This window comes from Marmota monax, unplaced genomic scaffold (genome assembly GCF_021218885.2).
Source record: "Marmota monax isolate L192 unplaced genomic scaffold, Marmota_monax_Labrador192_F-V1.1 WCK01_AAM20220418_F8-fsc00560, whole genome shotgun sequence".
Taxonomy (NCBI): Eukaryota; Metazoa; Chordata; class Mammalia; order Rodentia; family Sciuridae; genus Marmota; species Marmota monax.
In genome coordinates, this window is record NW_026694225.1 from 270628 (window position 1) to 293402 (window position 22775).

General features: G+C 34.2%; 1 protein-coding gene across 1 annotated transcript; it reads right to left on the reverse strand.

Moving 5' to 3' along the window:
• Positions 1-4774: 4774 nt before the first annotated feature.
• LOC124108143 (olfactory receptor 6C2) lies at positions 4775-5722 on the reverse strand. Its single transcript, XM_046466475.1, has one exon. It carries the CDS (start codon positions 5720-5722, stop codon positions 4775-4777), a length of 948 nt encoding a protein of 315 aa, XP_046322431.1.
• Between the last annotated feature and the right edge of the window lie 17053 nt (positions 5723-22775).

Consider the following 22775-nt stretch of genomic DNA (forward strand, 5'->3'; position numbering starts at 1 on the left):
AAATTTGTGTCAACATAAAACTGAATTATGTATTCATTTATTCAATAAGTACATGTGTATTTATTCCTCGGATAGATTTTTATTGATAATTTTAGAACCTATAAATATAGTGAGAAACATGTACTCATATGAAGAAAATGTGGAACATAGTAGACTATGTCTTGCTTATTTTTTTATAAGCCACACACCTGCTCATACGATTTAAATGTCTTTTCCCTTGTTTTTAATATTTTATTAAAAAAATTCTATTATAGTATAAAATGCACCTTTTTAAAATGTAAAGGATAATGAAGTTTGTCTTATATGTATAACTGTGGAATCAGAATATTCTTATAATTAGTAACTGAATAATTATAAGTAAATATGTCATTATAAAACTATGGGATCAGATGTATGGTGCAATTTAATAAACAATCTATAGTTTAAGTTTTCTCTAAATTATTGTAACCAAGAGAAGATTACTCAAAGACTGCTAATATTCATTATTTCTGCTACTTTTCTAGGAATGAAACAATGGTCCACTTCATGTTTTGAATATAATCCTCCCTGCTCTGCCACTATGGTTCATTTTAAAAGGGATATGTTGAAAGGGTAAAGTTTCTAAGCTGCTTCCAAACTGCAAAGCCTGAGTTAAAATGTAAAAGACCAGGCATTGTAAAGTTCCTAAGCTGCAAGGCCTGAGTTAAAAAGTGAAGGACTAGGTATTGTTAAATTCCTCTGCTACACCCAGAAATTCCTGAGGCAGTTAAGACAATGCCCTACTGGCCATTTAGTTGATTAATAGCCTAGGGCCCTGTGTGATCTTGCAAGTAGGCATCGCGGGGCCTAAACCAATCAGTTTGAATGTGTACCCTGCTTAGGAGTAACCAATCACCCCCGCCCGACCTGTTCCCGCCAATGAATGAACTAATCATATTTAGGAATTGTTGTTTGATTTTCCCTCGGTGTATGATGATTTGTTAAAGGAGACTGTGATGTATGTAAAGTCCCCGCCCTCCCCAAGAAGTGTACTTAAGCAGTGCTCAGCCCCTGCTCTGGGCTCTGGGCTGCTCTCCCTTCTTGAGTGAGCACGGAGCCCCAGCAGGCTGGAATGGATCCCCAATAAATAAATCCCCTTCTGCAATTGCATGAGTCAGTCTCTTGGTGGTCTCTTCCTCTGAGGCTTCGCCGGACCCTTACAATGTGTATATTTTTTCCTCCTCTCTCTATCTCTTCTCCCTCTTCCATTCCCTAACAAATTTAGGGAGACAGAGTGATTTTTTCATCCCCATTTTAGGCTTATTATCTGTCCTTGAGCACACACCCACCACAGGAAGGAGATGTCCCTGGAAGATTTAGGAAGTGACTTTCAACACACCATCAGGGTGCACCTGGGACTCCCTGGAATGTAGCCTTTGAATCCTCTTTTAAAAACTCTCTGTTCTTCTTGATGGGAGGAATCAGCCTCTGAACAGAAGTTGCCTGTGCTTCTCCTTTGCTAGCAAACAATAAAGCTTCTTCTTTGTTCTCAAAACTGTGTCCTCCATATTAAATTGTCATTGGGGACAGGACTTTTGGTAACAAAATTTATGATGGAGGAGTAGACTCAAGAGTGCTCCTGCTCCAGGTTTTGGGGGCAGGACTGGCATTCCAAGCAACTCCACCTCCCAGCTGAGGATGCAAGGCAAGCTTGTTGAGGGCTGACTGCTAGAGTTAGGAGACTGGAGAGTTTGCCTCAGTAGACCACAGGAGGTATCCCTGTGAGTAAACGGAGGGACTGAAGGGCTGTCCCAGAAACTGTTGACATCCCTTTTGCATTGGAGAAACCCTGCCTTCCTTCCCTGAACTTTATGGATTGCTCCATCTTGGTCTACTTTGAGAAAAAGAAAACTCAAAAGCCCATATTTCTTACCTTTGGTTTTTTAATGTTGTGGCAGATTTTCTGAGTCCTCTGTTCATGGCCTATTATCTTTACTTTATTGTTAGCTCTATTTTCCAGATTATATATCTTGTGTCTTTGAGGCCTGAAAATATGTCTTCTCTATGGTTTAATCAGTCAGTGATACTTTCAATTGAATTTTACATTTTATCTATTCATTTATTTCTGAGACATCTATTTGATTCTTTTTCAAAATCGCTATTTATTTAAATGAACTTTTAATTCCTTTATCTTTTCTCCTGGCTCATCCTTTGATTTTTCTCTTAGCTCATTGATCATTTTAACTCTCATCTTATTGATCGCTTCATATAGGCTTTTGTCCACTTAGGTGTCTGTGGATTCAGTTGTCAGGGATTATAGATTTTGGAGCATGCTAGTGTCCTGTTTTCTCACATTTTCTGCATTTATATGTTGTCATTTGTCTTTTTACTCATATGGGTCATTCTCCCACTGTTGTCTGAAGGACTCTTGTGAGCTGCTTTCACTTTATTATAAATCCCAATCCAGGAATTTATCCTGGCCCATGTCAAAGAGCCCAGTCAATGTGTTTTCAATGCTTTTTTCCTTACACCCCTTTGAAGGAACATGATGATCACCTGTGACTGAAAATAATTAAGACAAGACCATATGTTAATAAGTTTTTAAGCTTCCTAAATAATTTGAAAAAGTCCAATTGATTTGAAGTGGACATGGGACATTTGAAGTGGAAATACCACACTACAATAGGCTTAAAGTTTGGTATGAAAGAGGTGGAATTGTTATTGTACTACATATGGCATGAGCCAAAGAGAAAGAAGGCAGGGTACAATGAGAAAAAATGGAGAAAGTGAGGAAAATAATGGGGGCCAAAAGTGAAAATCAAGTGAGATTATTAAAAGTAGAACGAATAAAAAGCAAATGTATTGATCCAATTCCTACTGTACCCTAAAGAAGATAACACTGGCAAACAACCCCTCACAAAAAAAGTAATAAAATATATCATGCAAACAAACAGCACTAACAACAACAACAACAAAAACTAGGAAAGAAGAAGAAAGCAGGAAAAAATAAGTAAAAATATAGAAGGAAAGAGAATAAATCTAAAACAATACAAAGACAAAAAAACTAAACAATGAAGCAAGTTAACAAAAGAAAAATCATACAAAAAGCAGAACACAGACACACACACACACACATACACACACAAATCACATTCTTGCACATACACATGCACACGTGCACTTACCAAAAACAGAACAGAATAAAACAAAATAACAAAAAGAAAGAAAAAAGAAATAATATTATATATATATATATATATATTATATATATATATATATATATATATATATATCAAGGGGTCACATAGGGTCAGTGAAAGTGGCAAAAAATAGAGAGATAATGATGAGAAGAGAGAGTATGAGTAATAGAGTAAAAAAGAGAAACAGAATATGTAAGTCCAATATATACAACATTTTACATTTAAAAATATCAGAGAAAAAAACTCTTTCTAGGAACCCAGCCAATCAGAGGTCTGAGGCAATAGGATCACAGGGCTGAGCATCCCTTGGTTCATCTCTAGTGCTACAAAACTCAAAATGCAACAAACAAAATCAATAATCATCTAATAAAAAAACAGAAAAAAATTTTAAGAGAGAGAGTAGAAGAAGAAAGGGGAGTGGAGAAAGAAATAGCCAGGAAGGGAAATAAAAAAAACAATGAAAAAACAGAGAGGGAAGATCATCAAAAGATAAAACAGTGGTGTGTTCCCAATTAACACATTATAACATTACAGATTTTTTAAAAAAAATTATAGAAGAATGGTTTAAGGAATGTAATTCTTGGTAGTGTGGGGGAATCTCAAATCAATACATAAAGTGATAAAACTGATATAACAAAGAATAACATTAGAGAATCAAAAATTATTCCTTGGTGATTTTTCTGAGATGGAGGGAGTTCTGAGACTCCCGGTTTGGATTTTGCACAATTTTGGGAGTAGGCCTTTTGTACACAACATATAGTTGGGGTTTTCTTTCCCTTTTCTTTCAATGACAAGCACATTGTTAATAGCTTCAAACTCTAGCCTCTTTAATTTTTGAGTACTTTATGCATTGTTCCCTTGATCTTAATTTCAATCTTTATTACTGTTTTGATTTCCTTAATTGTTCTTATTTTGCTCATTGTATATCATTGATAACTTTAAAAAATTTATTTACTTTTTTATTGACTTAACTAGTAATACTATTTGTGGGAACTTAAAATTTGGTGTTCCGATTAACATTCATGCATCTATTCTGAATTTGTAATGCTTAATAAATGATTTAATGTTTATATTGCTTTAAATTAAGTATATATCCTTTAAGTGGTGTTGGTCTGCTATATAAGAAAATAGCAACTAAATCTTACCAATGATTATGAAGATATCTTCAATTCTGATGAATCATAAACTCCTGTTGATATAATCTTTCCCAATATTGTAATAAGCTTGGAATGCTTTATTTTTTAAATATATTTTAGCATGTCTCTGCAGTTTTGGGATTTTACTTTTTTATTTTCTTGTTGCCTTTATGCTATTCATTTTATAACTTGTATTACAGTAAGAAAGTAGCTAGCACTATTGTCATATAATTTAACGTATAGATAACTAACTTACAAGTGGAGAAAAACTTAATTTCTTGGAAATTATATTTTTTAGTTTCTCACTTAAAGAAAATCCAATGCATGTATTTGATTTGAAGTAATAAAGAGTTTAATACAGGTGAGATCAGGATGAAATGTTAAACGTCATTGAGAAGGCTAATTTGACTAAAATGCAGAAAGGAAACAATGAAGTTAGCAGTAAAACAGTCACGGAATGTTTCATTTTCCTTTTATTCATCAAAACTTCTGCTTCTTTGAGAGAAACACAATCTTCTTTATGCAGTCATTGAAAGCATGTTTCACTTGCTTGTTTCTCAAGGTGTAAATGAAAGGGTTCAGCAAGGGCGCTACAGAAGAGGTGAGAATTGAAACTCCTTTATTTATGGCCACCTCTTCCTTTGCTGAAGGCTTGATGTAGATGAAGATGCAGCTGCCATAGGTGATGGAAACCACAATCATGTGGGATGAGCAGGTGGAAAAGGCCTTTTTCCTTTGCTGAACAGAGGGGAATCTCAGAATGGTCCTGATGATGTACGTGTAGGACAGAACTACACAGACTAATGTAATAATGAGGGCAAATACAGCCACAATGATAACCATCTGTTCTAGTACCCATGTGTCTGAGCATGAGATCTTTAGGAGGGGACTTGCATCACAGCTGAAATGATCAATGGCATTAGAATCACAGAATTCAAGCTGGAGACCTACACTTAAGGGTGGGACAATAATCATCAAGCCAGCTACCCAGCAGGAGAGGACTAATATGGTGCACACTCTGTTGTTCATGATGGACATATAATGAAGGGGTTTACAGATGGCCACATAGCGATCATAGGACATGGCTGCCAGGAGAAAAAATTCTGTTGCTCCAAAGAGAAAAACAAAAAATATCTGACTTGCGCAAGCATTGTAGGTAACAGTATTGTCTCCAGTTGATAAACTGTACAGGAATCGAGGGATACAGACAGTAGTAAATGAAACTTCTAGGAAGGAAAAGTTTCTGAGGAAGAAGTACATAGGAGTCTTAAGATGGGGATCCACCAATGTGAGGGTGATAATAGTCAGGTTCCCTGTTACACTCAACATGTAGGTGAGCAACAGGAAGATAAAAAGCAGAACTTGCAGTTTTGGGTCATCTGTCAGTCCCAGCAGGATGAAAGTGGTTATTGCTGTGTGGTTCCTCATCATTGAACCTTGATATTTACCTAATCCTTGTGTAAAAATCAAAATTTTATGAAGAAAAAACATATTCAAATTCTACAACAAAGAGGTGTGCATATAGAAGCCCAGCAAATCAGACTACGTTTATCTTTTCCTTTTACATCATAATCAATATTTTTATTATTCAAGTAGCCTTACTGAATTTTAAGTCTACAAGTAGTGGAGATTTCCTTAAGAGTTCATGTTATTGTAAAGCAATCCAACTGTTTTTGATCATTTGTTCCCCCTCAGAATTTACAAATGTAATTGACTTATCACATAGGAATCATTATGTGGATTGGATTTCCAGGTAGGTTAAAGAAAGATCTCATTTTATGGGTGGCTAATATTTCTTCGTCCAAGGCAAACCTTGGATACAGGGCATATCCAGGTAACTAAAAGCATGGATTCTCTTCACTACCTGGTGATTGTTGTAAGGAAAAAAAAAATGATAATGACAAAAAAGAATTCTTTATAGTCAAAACTATAGTACTTACTGATGGATTGATGTACAACTATTTTACCTATAGTGTGAGAAAATGTTATGTACAAGATATTTACAAAAAGAGAACTTTCTTATGCATTCATTTATGCTTAATTATTTAATTGTGGCTCCCTTTTTCTCAAAGCCCAAGAAAGTAATTTATATTTAATTACACTAAATAGCACTTTCTAGGCTGCATCTTTTTCATGATGTTTTCAATTCATTTGAAAAAACATTAGTGTCTCCTTTGCTCAGCTTCCCTCCATTGAGGTTTTAACTGGCCGTGTGGGACTTTCACTTGCAACTCCCTTGCTTTCCTAGTACTCACTAGACTTCATTTCTGTTGAACCAAGTAGCAAATTTTAATTTTTATCTTGCCTGAAATTGCCACAGCATTAAAAAGCAAAGATTGGTCATTCTTTAAATGAGTCCCAGGCCATCTTTCTGATTTTCTTTCTAGGATTATATTGTTATTTTTAGTGTCTCTCTTTCTAGCCTTCTCTTTTCTCTATTCATATATGAAATATTGGTGTTCCCCAGTATTCTATTTTCAGAACTCTCACTTCTTGTGTTATGTTTATTATTCTTTTTTCTCTGTACTCTCCATGAATGATTTCACCAATTCATGTATTTTATCATTCATATGAGGTACTCCAAAGATGAGGCCTATTTTCTATTTTTTTAATTATTTTGTTTGTTTGTTTGTTTAACCTGCATGGCTTTTTATGGAAAGTACCTTCTTTGATTTTCTCACTTCAAGTCTTGACATTTCTTACCTTTCTTCCTTAGGGTTTGAGTTCCACTAACACTGACTGCTTGAAATTCTTCATATTTTCTACATGTTTTCTCTTCTGCACATGCTAATCTTTGGATTAATACCTATTAGTCCTTCAGGATTCCTTGTAGGTATCAGTTCTTTGGGGAAAACTTCATTCATGAACCCAAAGCATGTGAAATTGTGCTCCTGTGGTATTTCCAAGTACCTGCTGTTTATCCAGTCATGGCATATATCATATTACATTATGCTATGCACTGTAATTACATTTCTCTAAAGTTTCTATAAATTTCTCTAAAGTAGAAACAATATTTTATGTGGTATTAAATTCCCTCATATTTGGCTTATACACTAAATTTAGGGACAAAACAAAGCAGCACTGTCTATGTACTGGGGAAATTTGTATTCCTTAATGCCTATTCTGGTCAGTTGGTTCCAAGTTTTTATTTTCATATGTTCTTCAAATTACTCTTTCCTTTCAAATGCTTTTATAAAACAAAAGGGCTGAATATGCCATATATGCAGTACTCCATGCACATTGGGGACAAGTACATGGAGTATTGCATATATGGCATATGTTAAGGGCTGTGCCTAAGGGGTAAGCGGCCTGCCACTCACTCACCTAGCAAGAGAGGAGTGGCCTGCCACTCAGAAGCCCTTAATGTATGCCATGTATGCAGTATTTCATGCACTTGTCCCCACAATTCCCTGTTCCAAACTTTAAAGATTCTCCTTTTCCAGGGTTTTCCCCATTCTGTGTACTACCCCTGCCTTTACCTTTAATAACTAATTCATACATTTTACAGAATTTGCTTCCTATATATCATTTTTTGAGACTGTGATTGTTTCACTTTCTGATTTTTTCCCTTTTTTTAAGCTTATACCACCTACTGAATATTTCATTTTCTGATTTTTTTCTTTCTTTAAGCTTATAACACCTACAGCATTTCTAAAAATTTCATCTCCTAAGAGACATTTTGTTTTTTCTTAAAAAAATCAATAGTGGCTCAGCGGCAGAGCACTAGCCTAGCACGTACAAGGCCCTGGGTTCAATCCTTAGCACCACATAAAAATAAACAAATAAAATAAAGGTATTGTGCCCAACTACAACTAATTTTTTTTAAAAAATCAATAGTGATCCATATAGATAATATGAACAGATACAGTCAAGAAGGTCAAGATACTTGAATATTCTCAAGATCATTAGATTGTTAGGGTAGATAGAAAATGTACTCTAAAAATGAGGAATTTCTTCTTTTTCTGTTATATCCTATGTGGCTACAAAAACAATGTCTAATACATCGCACATGTTCACTAATTTTTGAAGAAATGATTTAATGTACCTTTTTATAATTATAACTTGTATTTCAATGTTTAAAAAAGTAGAGAATGTTTCAGATAATACTCATAGCTAAAAGGCTTTTACTGCAATGTCTGGGAGATAAGAATTCCTAGGAAATCCTGATTGTAACAAACACAGTTTTTTTTTTTCTTCTTCTTCTTCTTTGTTTAATTTACTTTCCTATACATATCCCAAAACCATTTCTGTCACACTGACTCCAAGTACATTTGCTGATATAATGAAATGTAATTAGTGATAAAGCCTTTTCATCTTTGTAATATTAACTCTACTCATCTTTTCATATTCATATTGGAATTTTTATTTAGCCATCCAGTTTTCTGTATTTTTCATAAGTAAATTCAATGTTTCTAGATTAAAATGCTTGCCATAGAGATAAATAAATAAATTTACCTTTTGTAAAGGAAAAATAATGTCATCATAATTCTATGGCCAAGAACAGTCACAGTCTGAAAAACTGTTATTCCATTTTTTTTTTTTTGCCTGGCCAGGTTTCCTTCTTTTTTCTCCATTCTTCTAGTCTATCGATTCACCTAAAATATTATTAGATTATAAATATCTTAGGATCCAACAGTTTTGAGGTAAGGAACACAATAGCAGTGAATTTTTCTTTTGCAGTGAACAGAAACCAGGTACAGGATGAAGAAAAGGCTGAGTGAGTAAGAAAAGATCAAGGTTTTTTTGTTGTTGTTGTTGTTTGTTTGTTTTTTAATTTCTCTCTTCTAGTGATTTTGCTATCCACCAGGAGGTGTGCTCATGGCTTACAATCTTTGTTACACTGGAAATCTTGGGTGTTTGGAGTTGTACAGTAAAAAAAAAAAAAAAAAAAAAAAAAAAAATCTGTCTATTCAGCTTTATAACAGCTCATATTAAGTTGTAAACTACAATCAGATATCACCTTATATTTTTAAAAATTTCATCTCCTAAGAGAGATATCTATTAACAGCAGCATATGTATGTTTTGATAAGGATGTGGAGAAATTGGAATCTGTGCACCCTTTTGATGGAAATGTAACCTGGTATAGTTACTATTGAAAACATTATGACGTTTTCTCAGAAAACTAGCAAGAGATTGGCTGTATAGTCTAGCAATTCCATTTTTTCTCATATTTTCAAAAGAATAGAAACAAGTATCCCAAAGAAAAATCTGCATTTCTGTGTTCACTGCAGAAAAAAAAATAGCAAAGCTTTGGAAACAACCCAGACATCCACCAACAGATAAATGGATAAAAAGAAAATGTAGTCCACATGCGTGCACACACACACACAATGGAATAGTATTTAACTATAAAAAGAAGAAAATCCTGCAATATGCAACAACATGAATAACCTGGAAGACATTATCAAAATGAAATGAGTTACAGAAGGGCAAATGTTGTGTGATTCCACTTTCCTGAGTATTTAACATAGTCAGATTCAAGCAAACAGAGATTCAGAAGGGTGGTTGCCAGGATCAGAGGAAGGGGAAATGGAGAGTTGTTCTGTGGCTATGAAATTTCAGTATGGAAGATAAGTAAATCTAAAGATCTGCTGTGCAACATGGTGCAATTATTAGCACTGCTATTTTGGGCACTGAAAAAAATTAAGAGAGTATATGTCCTGTTAAGTGTTTTTACCAAAACAAAGAAAAACAACAATAGTTATAAACAAACAAATCCAAAACCTAAAAGGGAAACAGGAAATTTTGGGAGCTGAAGGATATATGTTCATTTTAAGCTCTCTATTGTGATGATGTCTTCATGGCATGCATATGTCACACCTCATCAAATTGAGTATTTCAAATATATGCAGTTTATGTTACAAACTATACCTCAATAAAGCTGTTGAAAAGAAACACATGCTGAAGACAATTACACTATCTAAATGAATTCTCACTTCCATAATTATGAACAGGCTGTCACATACTCTGCCAAATAGCATCTGGCCCCATACACACTGATCTCTATCCCTAGTGAGTGGGCTATTGGTGAATCACATATAAAGTCGTTTGATAAACTGTATCATTTGGGAAAGACCTATGATGTTTACTTGAAATGTCTTAAAGTAAAAACTTGCCTCCTTAATTATTTGACATATAGTTTTTCCTTTTGTACTTTTATAGCCTTTCATGTGATCCTTTACCCAAACTCCAAATTTCACCTATTTTTCTCCTAAGAAATACAATATCACTTTCACTTATCTTTTCAGTCTTTATATTTTACAGAGTAGGGGTAAATATATCTTCTCCTTCTTTTATAAGGAAAGAATCCTCTTAATTCTCCTAATATTTTTGAGTTTGTCCTCTCAGAAATCTTTCCACCAGTGCAGGCTAGAGGAAGTTGTGTTAAGGTAATGATTGCTTCATAGCGTCCATTCTCCATACCCATCTTCCCAAACTCCCAATGTCCTTCTGCCAGAGTGCTCCACTCTGACATCCTCTTGGCCCTAGTCTTCCCAAGGAATGAAGTGCTCTGGACCCATTCATTCCCCCCCTGCTCTTATTAATTCTGTTTCAGGGATTGATTGAACCTGGCTATTGGAAAATCAGAAGCAAGCTATGTAAAATAAATCGATTCCATTCATCATCCACCATTTCCCAAATGCCAGGCTAGGTTCCATATCATGAAAGTCATTTAATTTGTACAAAACTCTCACTGTTCTTTTCTATAATCTGTAACATTCATCTTTTAAATTAGAATTATCAAATATTTTTTTTTCAAACACACATTCAATAATTAAAGGGAGTTAATAAATTTTCACCAAGAAATAGGGGAGTGATGTCAGATTCTAGTGGAGAAATTAGAAGGCAGAATAATTGTAATATAATGATTAAGAGTTTCATATACATAGTAATGTTTGAGAATCACCTAGGCAATTAAAGTTTAGTGTTCAACACTGCCATTGTCATCTACCCACTCCATCAGTACTGTTCCATAAGCCATAAACCATCACTTAATTAATATATTTGCATTATAATGTAGACCCAAATGAAGGATAAGTAAAATATTAATAAACTTCCTTTTACCAGCATTATACTCCTTATTTTGTTGATGTAATCCCTGATCATTACATGTAGTCTTCATGTAGAGGAACAGATTGTGCTTCTGTTTGTAGAGTAATGATTGCCCCAATCAGCCAGCCTTAATTATTTATAATGCTAGCAATGAACATATGCATTATCTGAAAACACTGTCTCTTGGGCTTTTTCTATTTCCCTATCATTGAATAAAATGTTGTTTCTGCAGAAGATAATAGTTTGTTTTTAAAATGATTTTTTAAGTCAGTTTGCTTTTAAAAAATTCCTGCAAATAACATGAGTCCTGTGGGTTTAGAAAAATGAATTCTTCCTTCCTATGGCCATGTGCCTTAGAAAATCCCATGTAGTATATATAGCAAGACTCAGCTTGCTTTCAGGGTATCATCACAGGAAAACAGGTAGAAAACTAAGGGAAATGGCACAGACCTGGTATGCCTTGGATGAAGATGCTAACAGAGCACAATGAACAATATTGTCCAATGACTGTGTGTCACGTGAATTTACTTCTGAGTGAGACGCAAGGTTTTTGAAGACATCCATAAAACGGAATCTATTCCCCTTGATAATATCCCATCCCCATCTCAAGATTGGTCCCTAAAAGCCTCTCAGGCTAACTAAGAGCTTATTTTAGGAAAAGAAAACAGGACTCTGTTTTCATGTTCCCTGGGGTTTTCCATATGAGCTCAATCTTTTTAAAAGTAAATCATGTTTTGGCTTTGATAGATAAAAATCAACGTCTTAATGGTTTCTCTTTTATACAGGTAAATCATACACTAATACTTTACTATAACTAGCTCTTTGATTTTAGTTATCTAAGAACTATTTTTCTCTCAACTACTTCAGGACCGCAAAAAGTGCAATGAGTGGAATAAGGTATGAAGTCAATAAAAGTTGACATCTTTTCTGTCACCTCATCCTTCAGACCTCCCCCTCTGTACACATACCAGGCAAAAATGGTCTTGGTGAAAATCCTTGCCTTGATAATGTTGTGCAGTGAAAGAGGAAGAAATAAAAGTTCTCCCAATATACAGTAATTTGTCTCACTTAGATATTAAGGGAACAATTTCATTAAACAAATAGGAGATACTGGAATATTTCTACTTAAAATTTTCACAGTAAAAGAAAATTTACAATTTAGAAAATGTTGAAATTTTAAGTAATCTAATATTCTTTGTGGTACATTTTCCAAGCATTTGGAAGGCATATTTCAATGTGTCTTTTAAATTACACAGCATAGATAACTAGAAATTACTAGATGGATACTTAAATATGCCCTGACCAAGTCGTTAGTCTTGTCAAAAATCTGTTGAATAATTTAAAAACATGTTTCTTACAATTTTCCATAATAAAAAGTTGAAGCAAATCTTAAAAAAATTACAGGAAAATACAGCAACAAATATTTCTTTCCCTGATCTCTCAAAAGAGAAAGCAGTTCTCTCGTCTACCTTACATTACTTACTCTTGATAATTTTTCATCATTTTGGCTGGCAGCTCCTTAGTGGGTTTAACTGTGTTGTGTTAAGGAAGATGTGACTTGTCCAGGGCTAGCACCATCATCTAAATTTGCTCTGCACACATATTTTGGAGAGTCTTGAATTTTCCTAGTTTCCAAGTTTCACTTAGTTATGTTATATGTTTAGAAACTCTTTCTTACTTTGAATATTGGAAACATTTTCTTTGCTCTCCATCATTCTGATAAGAAAATCTGAGAGAGAGAAGAAAAAAAGAATTTTCTTTGGGTTGCAAAGAGTGATGCTCTGATCTTTCTGAGCAGACAGTTAATATTTTCACTCCCCAAATAATGATATTTATGTTTTCTGCTCTATCTCTGCAAGGCACACTGGGATTACCTGAATTAATAGTCAAGTATCCTTAGTGCCCAGGTTCAGACATCACTTACTGAGCCCTCTGTGTAATTAGCCTTGGCAAAGCAACTAGAATAGGCAGCAGCAGAGACACTTTCCTTTGAGACAGTAAGATAGCAAACAAGAATCAGCTAGGGGGCAGGTGCTCATCTTAATGAAAAAGTAGAAAAGCCCAAGTCACATTCAACTCCCCATTCACTCCATTAGAATGTCTAAGGGTATAATTCTGTCTGTTAATAAAATATTTTATTGAATCCTCCATGATAAAATGTTTGGTAGTATATCTACTACATGTGAAAATGTTAATGGACATGATTATTATGAATACAAAGTTATTATAATATTCATCATTTTGTTAATCTGAATTTACATTTGAAAGCAGGGAAACAAATATAAGGTGGACATTATTTGTTCTATATGAAAACAATGTATCTTCTTATTGTTTGTGTTTGGAGACTTCCAGCTTCTGTCTTTTAGTTATTTATAAAATACAAAATAAGTTATTATGAATTACAGTTGACCCTGTTCTATAGAATATTATTGCACTGTATTTGGGTACCACTTTTTTTACCCCCATAACCCTCCCCATTACCAGTTCTAGTAATCACTGTTATACAATGTGATCAACTTTTTTTAAACATCCATTAATGAGAAAGAATAGATAATATTTGACTACATGTGATTTATTTTACTTTCCACATTGTTCTCTAGTTATATCCATTTTTTGGCACTTGATATTAATTTATAGCTGAAGAATCTTTCTCGATTTCTAATTCAGACAATTAGCTATTAGTGCACAAAAACACTAAGTAAGGATTTTTGTGTGTTGATTTTTGTATCATGCTACTTTGCTGAATTAATTTTAGTTCCAATAGCTTTTTAGTGGAGTGTGGGGGATTTTCTCTACCTAAAACCATATTATTTTACAAACAATGACAATATGATTTCCTCTTTACCAATTAAGATTCCCTTTATTTCTTTCTTTTGCCTGATTGTTCTTGCTAGAATGAAAGTGGTAGAAATAGCATTCTTGTTCCAGATGTTAGAGCGAAAGCTTCCAGCTTTTCTCCATTCAGTGTGATTGAAACTGTTGACTTACCATTTATACACTTTATTGAGATACTTAATGTGTTCTGTTTTTTTGTTTGTTTGTTTTTTAAATATATTTATTTATTTATTTATTTTTAGTTTTCGGTAGACACAACATCTTTGTATGTGGTGCCGAGGATCGAACCCAGGCCGCACGCATGCCAGGCAAGCACGCTACGGCTTGAGCCACATCCCAAGCCCATGTGTTCTGTTTTTATCATGAAGGGATTGTGAGTTTGTATCAAATGCCTCTTCTACATCTATTCAGGTGATTACATATTTCTGTCCTTCATTTTGTTGATGCTGTATATCTTGCTTATTGATTTGCATATTTTGAACCATCCTTGCATCCCTGGCATGATTCCCACTTAATCATGGAGCATAATCTTTTTAATATATCATTTGATTCAGTTCAGTTTGCTAGTTGTTTTTGAGAATTTTTGCATCTACATTCATTGAGGATATTGGCTTGTAGCTTTGTTTTTTGTTAAGTCCTTTTCTAGTTCTGGTATCAGGGAAATTAATGCTAGCCTGAGGGAAGAAATTTGGAAAAAAGTTCCTCCTCTTCAATTTTATGGAACCACTTAAAAAAATGAAATTAATATATGTTACATATTTGGTAGAACTTCATAGTGAAGCCATCTTTTGAAGGGAGATTTTGTTTACTGATTCAACCTCATTATTCACTGTTGGCCTGTTCAGTTTTTCTGTTACTTCATGATTAAATCCGGGCAAGGTGTATTTTTCCAGATATTTGTTTTCCTTTCTTCTAGCTTATCAATTGTGGTATAAGTTTTTCATAATAATATCTAAGGTTTCTCTGTATTTCTTCAGTACCAGTTTTAATAATTTTATTTTCATCTCTGATTTAGTTTGAATATTCTGTCTTTCCAATAGTCTTGCTAGAGAATTCTCACTTTTCTTTATTTTTTTTAAAGGAACAGCTCTTCATTTAACTTTTCTTTTGTGCTGTTTTTTAAATTTTGTATTCCACTCATTTTGCTTAGATCATTATTTTTTTCCTTTTACTAATTTTGAATTTTTTTTGTTCTTTTTCTACTGCTTTGAGATGCAAAGATAGGTTCTTTATTTTAGGTCTTTACTTTTTTGGTGCACGTGTGACTGTTGTGAACATTCTTCATAGTACTGCTTCTGTTGTACAGCATTGGTTTTGGTAAGTTGTGTTTCCAATTTCAATTGTTTCAAGAATTTTTTAAACTTCATTTATTATTGGTTATTCAAAACAGAGTTTGTTTAATTTCCCTGGATTTATATAATTTCCAAAGTTTTCTTATTGAATTATAGTTTTATTATGTCATGCTATGTTTGGAAAACATAAATGAATATGATCTCAATTTTTTAAATATTTATTGAGATTTGTCTTGTAGCCTGTCATATGATCTATTTTGAAATTTTTTCCATGGTTTTAGAAGAACATGCATTCTTCATTTGTTGGATGGAAGGTCTGTAGATGTCAACAGACGATTAATTCTGCTGTTTCTTTGTTGATTTTCTACCTGAACAATTCTGTGCATTACTGAAAGTGGGGTGTACAAGTCCCATACTATTATTGGTTTGAAGTTGATTCCTCCCCTTACATCTATTAATATTTACTTTATATATTTGTGTGCTCAAATATTGGTAGCATATATAGCTATTATTTCCTTTTGCAGAATTGACCCTTTATCACTATTTAATTACTTCCTTGTATCATTTTTTAAAATTTATTTTTTATTTCCTCTTTTGGTCTTAGTGGTGCTGGGGATTAACCTCAGGGTCTCACACATTCTAGGAAAGCACTTTAGCACTGAGCTACACCTCTGGCCCTATAGATTTTTATTTAAGGTATGGTTTCATGATGTAACTGTGGATACTCCGGCTTTATTTTACGTTCCATGAAAATAGAATGAACATCTTATTACATACCCTTACTTCTAGTCTCTGTGAGTCTTAGAGGTGAACTGTGCTTCTTATTAGAAATGTATAGTTGGTTCTTTTTTTGTTGTTGTCATTTAACTACTTTACATATTTTACTAGAGAATTTAACATGCTTACATTTAAATAAATTATCAATAGGGAAAGACTTTTTTCCTCCTCATTATTTTTTTAAAATTTATATATGACAGCGGAATGCATTACAATTCCTATTACACATCTAGATCACAATTTTTTTATATACAGTATATTCACACCAATTCGTGTCTTTATACCTGTACTTTGGATAATAATGATCATCACATTCCACCATCTTTAGTAACCCCATGCCCCCTCCCTTCCCCTCCAACCTCTCTGCCCTATCTAGATTTTGTCTATACCTCCCATGCTCCCACTCCTTATCCCATTATGAATAAGCCTCTTATATCAAAGAATACATTCAGCATTTTTTGGGGGGTGGGGGATTGGCTAATTTCACTTAGCATTATCTTCTCTATCCATTTACCTGCAAATAACATGATTTTATTCTCTTTTATTGCTGAGTAATATTCCATTGTGAATATATGCCACATTTTTCTTATCCATTCATCTATTGAAGGGCGTCTAGGTTGGTTCCACAGTTTAGCTATTGTAAATTGTGCTGCTATGAATATTGATATGGCTGAGTCCTGTGGTATGCTGTTTTTAAGTCCTTTGGGTATAGTCCGAGGAGAGGGATAGCTGGGTCAAATGGCAGTTTTATTCCCAATTTTCTAATTAATCTCCATATTGCTTTCCATATTTACTGCACCAATTTTCAGTCCCACCAGTAGTGTATGAGTGGACCTTTTTCCCAAAATCCTCGCCAACACTTATTGTTGTTTGTATGCATAATAGTTGCCATTCTGACTGGAGTGAGATGATACCTTAGAGTGGTTTTGATTTGCATTTCTCTAATTGCTAGAAATGATAAACATTTTTTCATATATTTGTTGATTGATTGAATATCCTCTTCTGATAATGTCTCTTCAGGTCCTTGTCCCATTTATTGATTGGGTTACTTGGTTTTTTGCTGTTTAGCTTTTTGAGTTCTTTATTTACCCTAGAGATTAGTACTCTGATGTGTGCGGGGAAATATTTGCTTCCAAGATGTAGGCACTCTATTCACCTCACAGATTGTTTCTTTTGCTAAGAAGAAATTTTTTAGTTTGAGTCCATCCATTTATTCATTCTTGGTTTTAATTCTTGTGCTGTAGGAGTCCTATTAAGTAAGTTGGGGTCTAATCCCACATGAGGGAGATTGGTGCCTACTTTTTCTTCTACTAGACACAGGGTCTCTGGTTGTATTCCTAAGTCCTTGATCCATTTTGAGTTGAGTTTTGTGAATGGTGAGAGGGGTTTAGTTTCATTTTGTTGCATATGGATTTCCAGTTTTCCCGGCACCATTTGTTGAAGAGGCTACCTTTTCTCCAATTCATGTTCTTGGCACCTTTTTCTAATATAAGATAATTGTAGTTTTGTGGGTTGGTCTCTCTGTAATCAACTCTATACTGTTGGTCTACTAGTCCGTTTTGGTGCCAGTGCCATGCTGTTTTTGTTACTGTTGCTCTGTAGTATAGATTAAGGTCTGGTATAGTGATGCCACCTGCTTCACTCTTCCTGATAAGAATTGCTTTAGTTCTTCTGGGTCTCTTATTTTTCCAGATGAAGTTTATAATTGCTTTTTCTATTTCTATGAGGAAAGCCATTGGAATTTTGATCAGAATTGCATTAAATCTGTATAGCACTTTTGGAAGTATGGTCATTTTGATAATACTAATTCTGCCTATCCAAAAGCAAGTTAGATCTTTCCATCTTCAAAGGTCTTATATAATTTATTTCTTTAGGGCTCTGTAATTAGTATCCTATAGATCTTTTTCACCTCTTTTGTTAGGTTCATTCCCACGTATTTTCTTTTTATAGGCTATTGAAAATCTTTTTTCCCTACTTTCCCTTTCTGAGGATTTGTCACTGATATACATAAATGCCTTTGATTTATGGGTGTTGATTTTATATCTTGCTACTTTGATGAATTCATTTACTAGTTCTAGGAGTTTTCTGGTGTAACTTCTAGGTTCTTCCAGGTATAGAATCATATCATCAGCAAATAATGCCAATTTGAGTTCTTCTTTTCCTCTGTGTATCCCTTTAATTTCTTTCATCTGTCTATTTGCTCTGACCAGTGTTTTTTTAAGAACTATGCTAAATAGAAGTGGTGAAAGAGAGAATCCCTGTCTTGTTCCAGTGTTTAGAGGGAATGCCTTCAATTTTTCTCCATTTAGAATGATGTTGGCCTGGGGCTTAGCATAGATAGCCTTTATGATGTTGAGATATGTTTCTGTCATCCCTACTTTTTCTAGTGTTTTGAACATAAAAGGGTACTGTATTTTGTCAAATACTTTTTCTGCATCTATTGAGATATCACATATATGATTTTTATATTTGAGTCTATTGATGTGGTGAATTACATTTATTGATTTCTGTTTGTTGAACCAATCTTGCATCCCTGGGATGAATCCCACCTGACCATGAGGCACGATCTTTTTGATATGTTTTTGTATTTGATTTGCCAAAATGTTATTCAGAATTTTTGCATCTATGTTCATTAGAGATATTGGTCTGAAGTTTTCTTTCTTTTTTTTTTATTTTTTGATGTGTCTATGCCTGGTTTTGGCATAAGAGTGATATTGGCCTCATAGAATGAGTTTGTAAGTGCTGCTTCTTTTTCTATTTCCTGAAATAAATTGGAGAGCATTGCTTTTAGTTCTTCTTCAAAGGTCTTATAGAACTCAGCTGTGTAACTGTCCGGTCCTGGGCTTTTCTTGGTTGGTAGACTTTTGATGGTGTCTGCTATTTCACTACTTTAAATCTATTTGTTTAAATTGTGTATGTTATCCTGATTCAATTTGGGCAAATTATATGACTCTAGAAATTTGTCAATGCCTTTGATATTTTCTATTTTATTGAAATACAAGTTTTCAAAATAATTTCTAATTATCTTCTGTATTTCTGTAGAGTCTGTTGTGATATTTCCTTTTTCATCATGTATGTTAGTGATCTGAGTTTTCTCTCTCCTTCTCTTTGCAAGCATGGCTAACGGGTCTGTCAATTTTATTTATTATTTCAAAGAAACAACTTTTTGTTTTGTCAAATTTTTCAATTGTTTCTTTTGTTTTAATTTCATTGATTTCCACTCTGCTTTTAATTATTTCTTGTCTTCTGCTTCTTTAAGTGTTGATTTGTTCTTCTTTTCCTAGGGCTTTGAGATGTAGTGTTAAGTCATTTATTTGTTAACTTTTTCTTCTTTTAAGAATGAACTCCATGCAGTGAAATTTCCTCTTAGAACTGATTTCATAGTGTCCCAGAGATTTTGATATGTTTTATCTGTGTTCTCATTCACCTCTAAAATTTTTTAACATCCTTCTTGATGTCTTCTGTAACCCATTGTTCATTCAGTAGCATATTATTTAGTCTCCTGGTGTTGGAGTAGATTTTATTTCTTATTTATGATTGATTTTTAATTTCATTCCATTATTATCTGATACAATGCAGGGAATATCTCTACTTTTTTGTATTTGCTAAGAGTTCCTTTGTGGCATAGGATATGGTCTATTTTAGAGAAGGATCCGTGTGTTGCTGAGAGTATATTCTCTCATTGAAGGATGAAATATTCTCTATGCGTCAGTTAAGTCTAAATTATTGATTATATTATTGAGTTCTATCTTTTCTTTGGTCACCATTTGTTTGGAAGATCTATCTAGTAATGAAAGAAGTGTGTTAAAGTCACCCAAAATTATTGTGTTGTGGTCTATTTGACTCTTGAACTTGAGAAGAGTTGGTTTAATGAACATAGCTGCTTGTTGGTATATGGTTCTCTTGAGCAGTACTACATACTACCTTTCAACTTTAGTTTGAAGTCTACTCTATTTAATATGAGGATGGAAACCCCTGCTTGCTTCCGCAGTCCATGTGAGTGGTATGATTTTTCCCAACACTTCTTCACCTTCAATCTGTGGATGTCTTTTTCTATGAGATGAGTCTCTTGGAGGCAGCATATTGTTGAGTCTTTTTTTTTAAAATCCAGTTTTCTAGTCTGTGTCTTTTGATTGGTGAGTTTAGGCCATTAACATTCATGGTTATTATTAAGAAATGATATTTAGTCCCAATCATTTTTGTTTATTTTTGGTATTTAACATGACTTGGTTTCTCCTCTGATTAGATTTTCCTTTAGTGTAATCCCTCCCTCTCCTGATTTTCATCATTGTATTTAATTTCCTCTTTTTGGAATATTTTGCTGAGGATGTTCTGTAATGCAGGCTTTCTAGTTGTAAATTACTTTGACTTTTTTTATCATGGAGGGTTTTTATTTTGTCATCAAATTTAAAACTTAGTTTTACTGGATATAAGATGCTTGATTGGCATCCATTTTCTTTCAGAGCTTGGTATATGTTGTTCTATGATCTCCTGGCTTTTAGGGTCTGGGTTGAAAAATCTGCAGATATTCAATGTAGTCTCCCCCCTATATATGATCTGATTACACTCTGTTGCAGCATTTAAGATTCTATCCTTATTCTGAATGCTAGGCTTTTTCACTCTAATATGTTTTGCTGTAGATCTGTTGTAATTTTGTATATTTGGTGTCCTGTAAGCCTCTTGTATTTGGTTTTCCAATTCATTCTTTATGCTTGGGAAATTTTCTGATAGATTGTGCATTGCTTTGATTGGAAACTCTGTGCCTTTCTCTATCCCAATAACTCTTATATTTGGTCTTTTGATGCTGTCCCATAATTCTTGGATTTTCTGTTCCTGGTGTCTAACTATCTTCACTTTGTGATCAACTATATTTTCCATATTATATGCTTTGTCTTCATCTTCTGACATTCTTTCTTCCAAGTGAGCTAATCTGTTTGTTATGCCTTCTATTGAGTTTTTTATTTCATTTATTTTTCATTTCAAGGATTTCCAGTTTTTTTTTTCCAGAGTATCTCTCTCTTGAAGTAATCTTTTGCTACCTATATTTGCTCTTTTATCTCATTGTTGAAGTGATCAATCTTTGCTTATATTTGCTAATTTAGGTCATTCTTTATTTCATAGATCATTTTAATTATGAACCTTCTGAGCCCCTTCTCTGACAATTCATCAACTTTGCTGTCCATAGGTTCTGTTATTATAGTGTCCTGGTTTGTTTGGGGCACTTTCCTCCCTTGTATTTTCATGTTGTCTATGTGTCTTCCTTTTTTTGCAGTGTAGGTCTGAGATATTACAGTTTCTTCTCTATATTCTTATAGTACCCATGCAGATTGTCTGTACCTCAACTTCGTGTTGGGCTTCCAGACCATGCTGGTGTCCCTCAATGAATGCTACTGCATCCTGGGTCTGGGTCCTGCTAAAGTTGGATCTGGGCTGCTGGGCTTGACCTACTGCAGTAGTCTGCTGGTGGGAAAGTGTGGTCCTGCGCTTTGGGTAGGCTCTGGTGAGTGTCTGCCCCACTAGGGGAGGGGTGAACTGGGTCCACTGAAAGCCTGGATCCTGGGTGGGCTGGTGTGGGCACTCTGGCCTGGATCTCAGCTCCCGTGGTAGTCAGAAGGGGTGGTCCTGCATCAGAGACTAGGCTCTGGCAAGTGTCTGTCCCACCTGGGAAGGGGTGTACCAGGCCTGCTGTGTGCCTTGGCCCTGCAGAGGTCTCAATATGCAAATACTTACTACAGCCATTTTGTAACTTCTTTTCTGATTTTAATGTAGTTCCTTCCTATCCTTTCCACTTTCTTACAGTCTCCTTTTCTGATTAAGCGATTTACTTCATTTGTGATAGTGTTTTGATTTCTTGCTTATTATTTTTTGTTTACAGATTTTTTTGTTTTTCCTCTGAGGGTACAAAGACATCTTTGAGTATAACAAGTTATTTAAAAATGATTACAACATAGCATGATTATAAAGCTAAGATAAAAAGAAACTATAACAATAAAAACACTACATTCGTACTCCACTCCTCCCTATATTTTGAATTTTTAATATCTCACCTCACATCTTTCATGTAAACATATAATGTACTTATTTGGCTCTTTTTGCTCACCATCTTCATACACACTACTGTACAACATTAAGGCATTGTGAATTTGTCTGTATGGTTACTCTCACTATTGAGTTTTAAATCTTCCCATTTTTCCTTCCTACTCTTCAACATCACTTTCTTTCATTTTAAAGAACTCCCTCTAGCATTTCTTGGCATTCAGTTCTGGTGGTCACTAATTCTCCCAGCATTTAGCTAAGCACATCCTTTCCTCTTTTTCATTTCAAAGAATAGCTTTGATTGGTACAGTATTTTTTGTTGATAATTTATTTTCCCTTCACTGTTTTAAAAATCTCATGCCACTCTCTCCAACCCATAATGTTTCTGCTGAAAAGTATGTTGTCAGGTTAATTGAGACACACTTATGTGTTGTTTCTTTTCTCCTGCCACCTTAAGAATCTTCTTTTCTCTTTATATTTCACATTT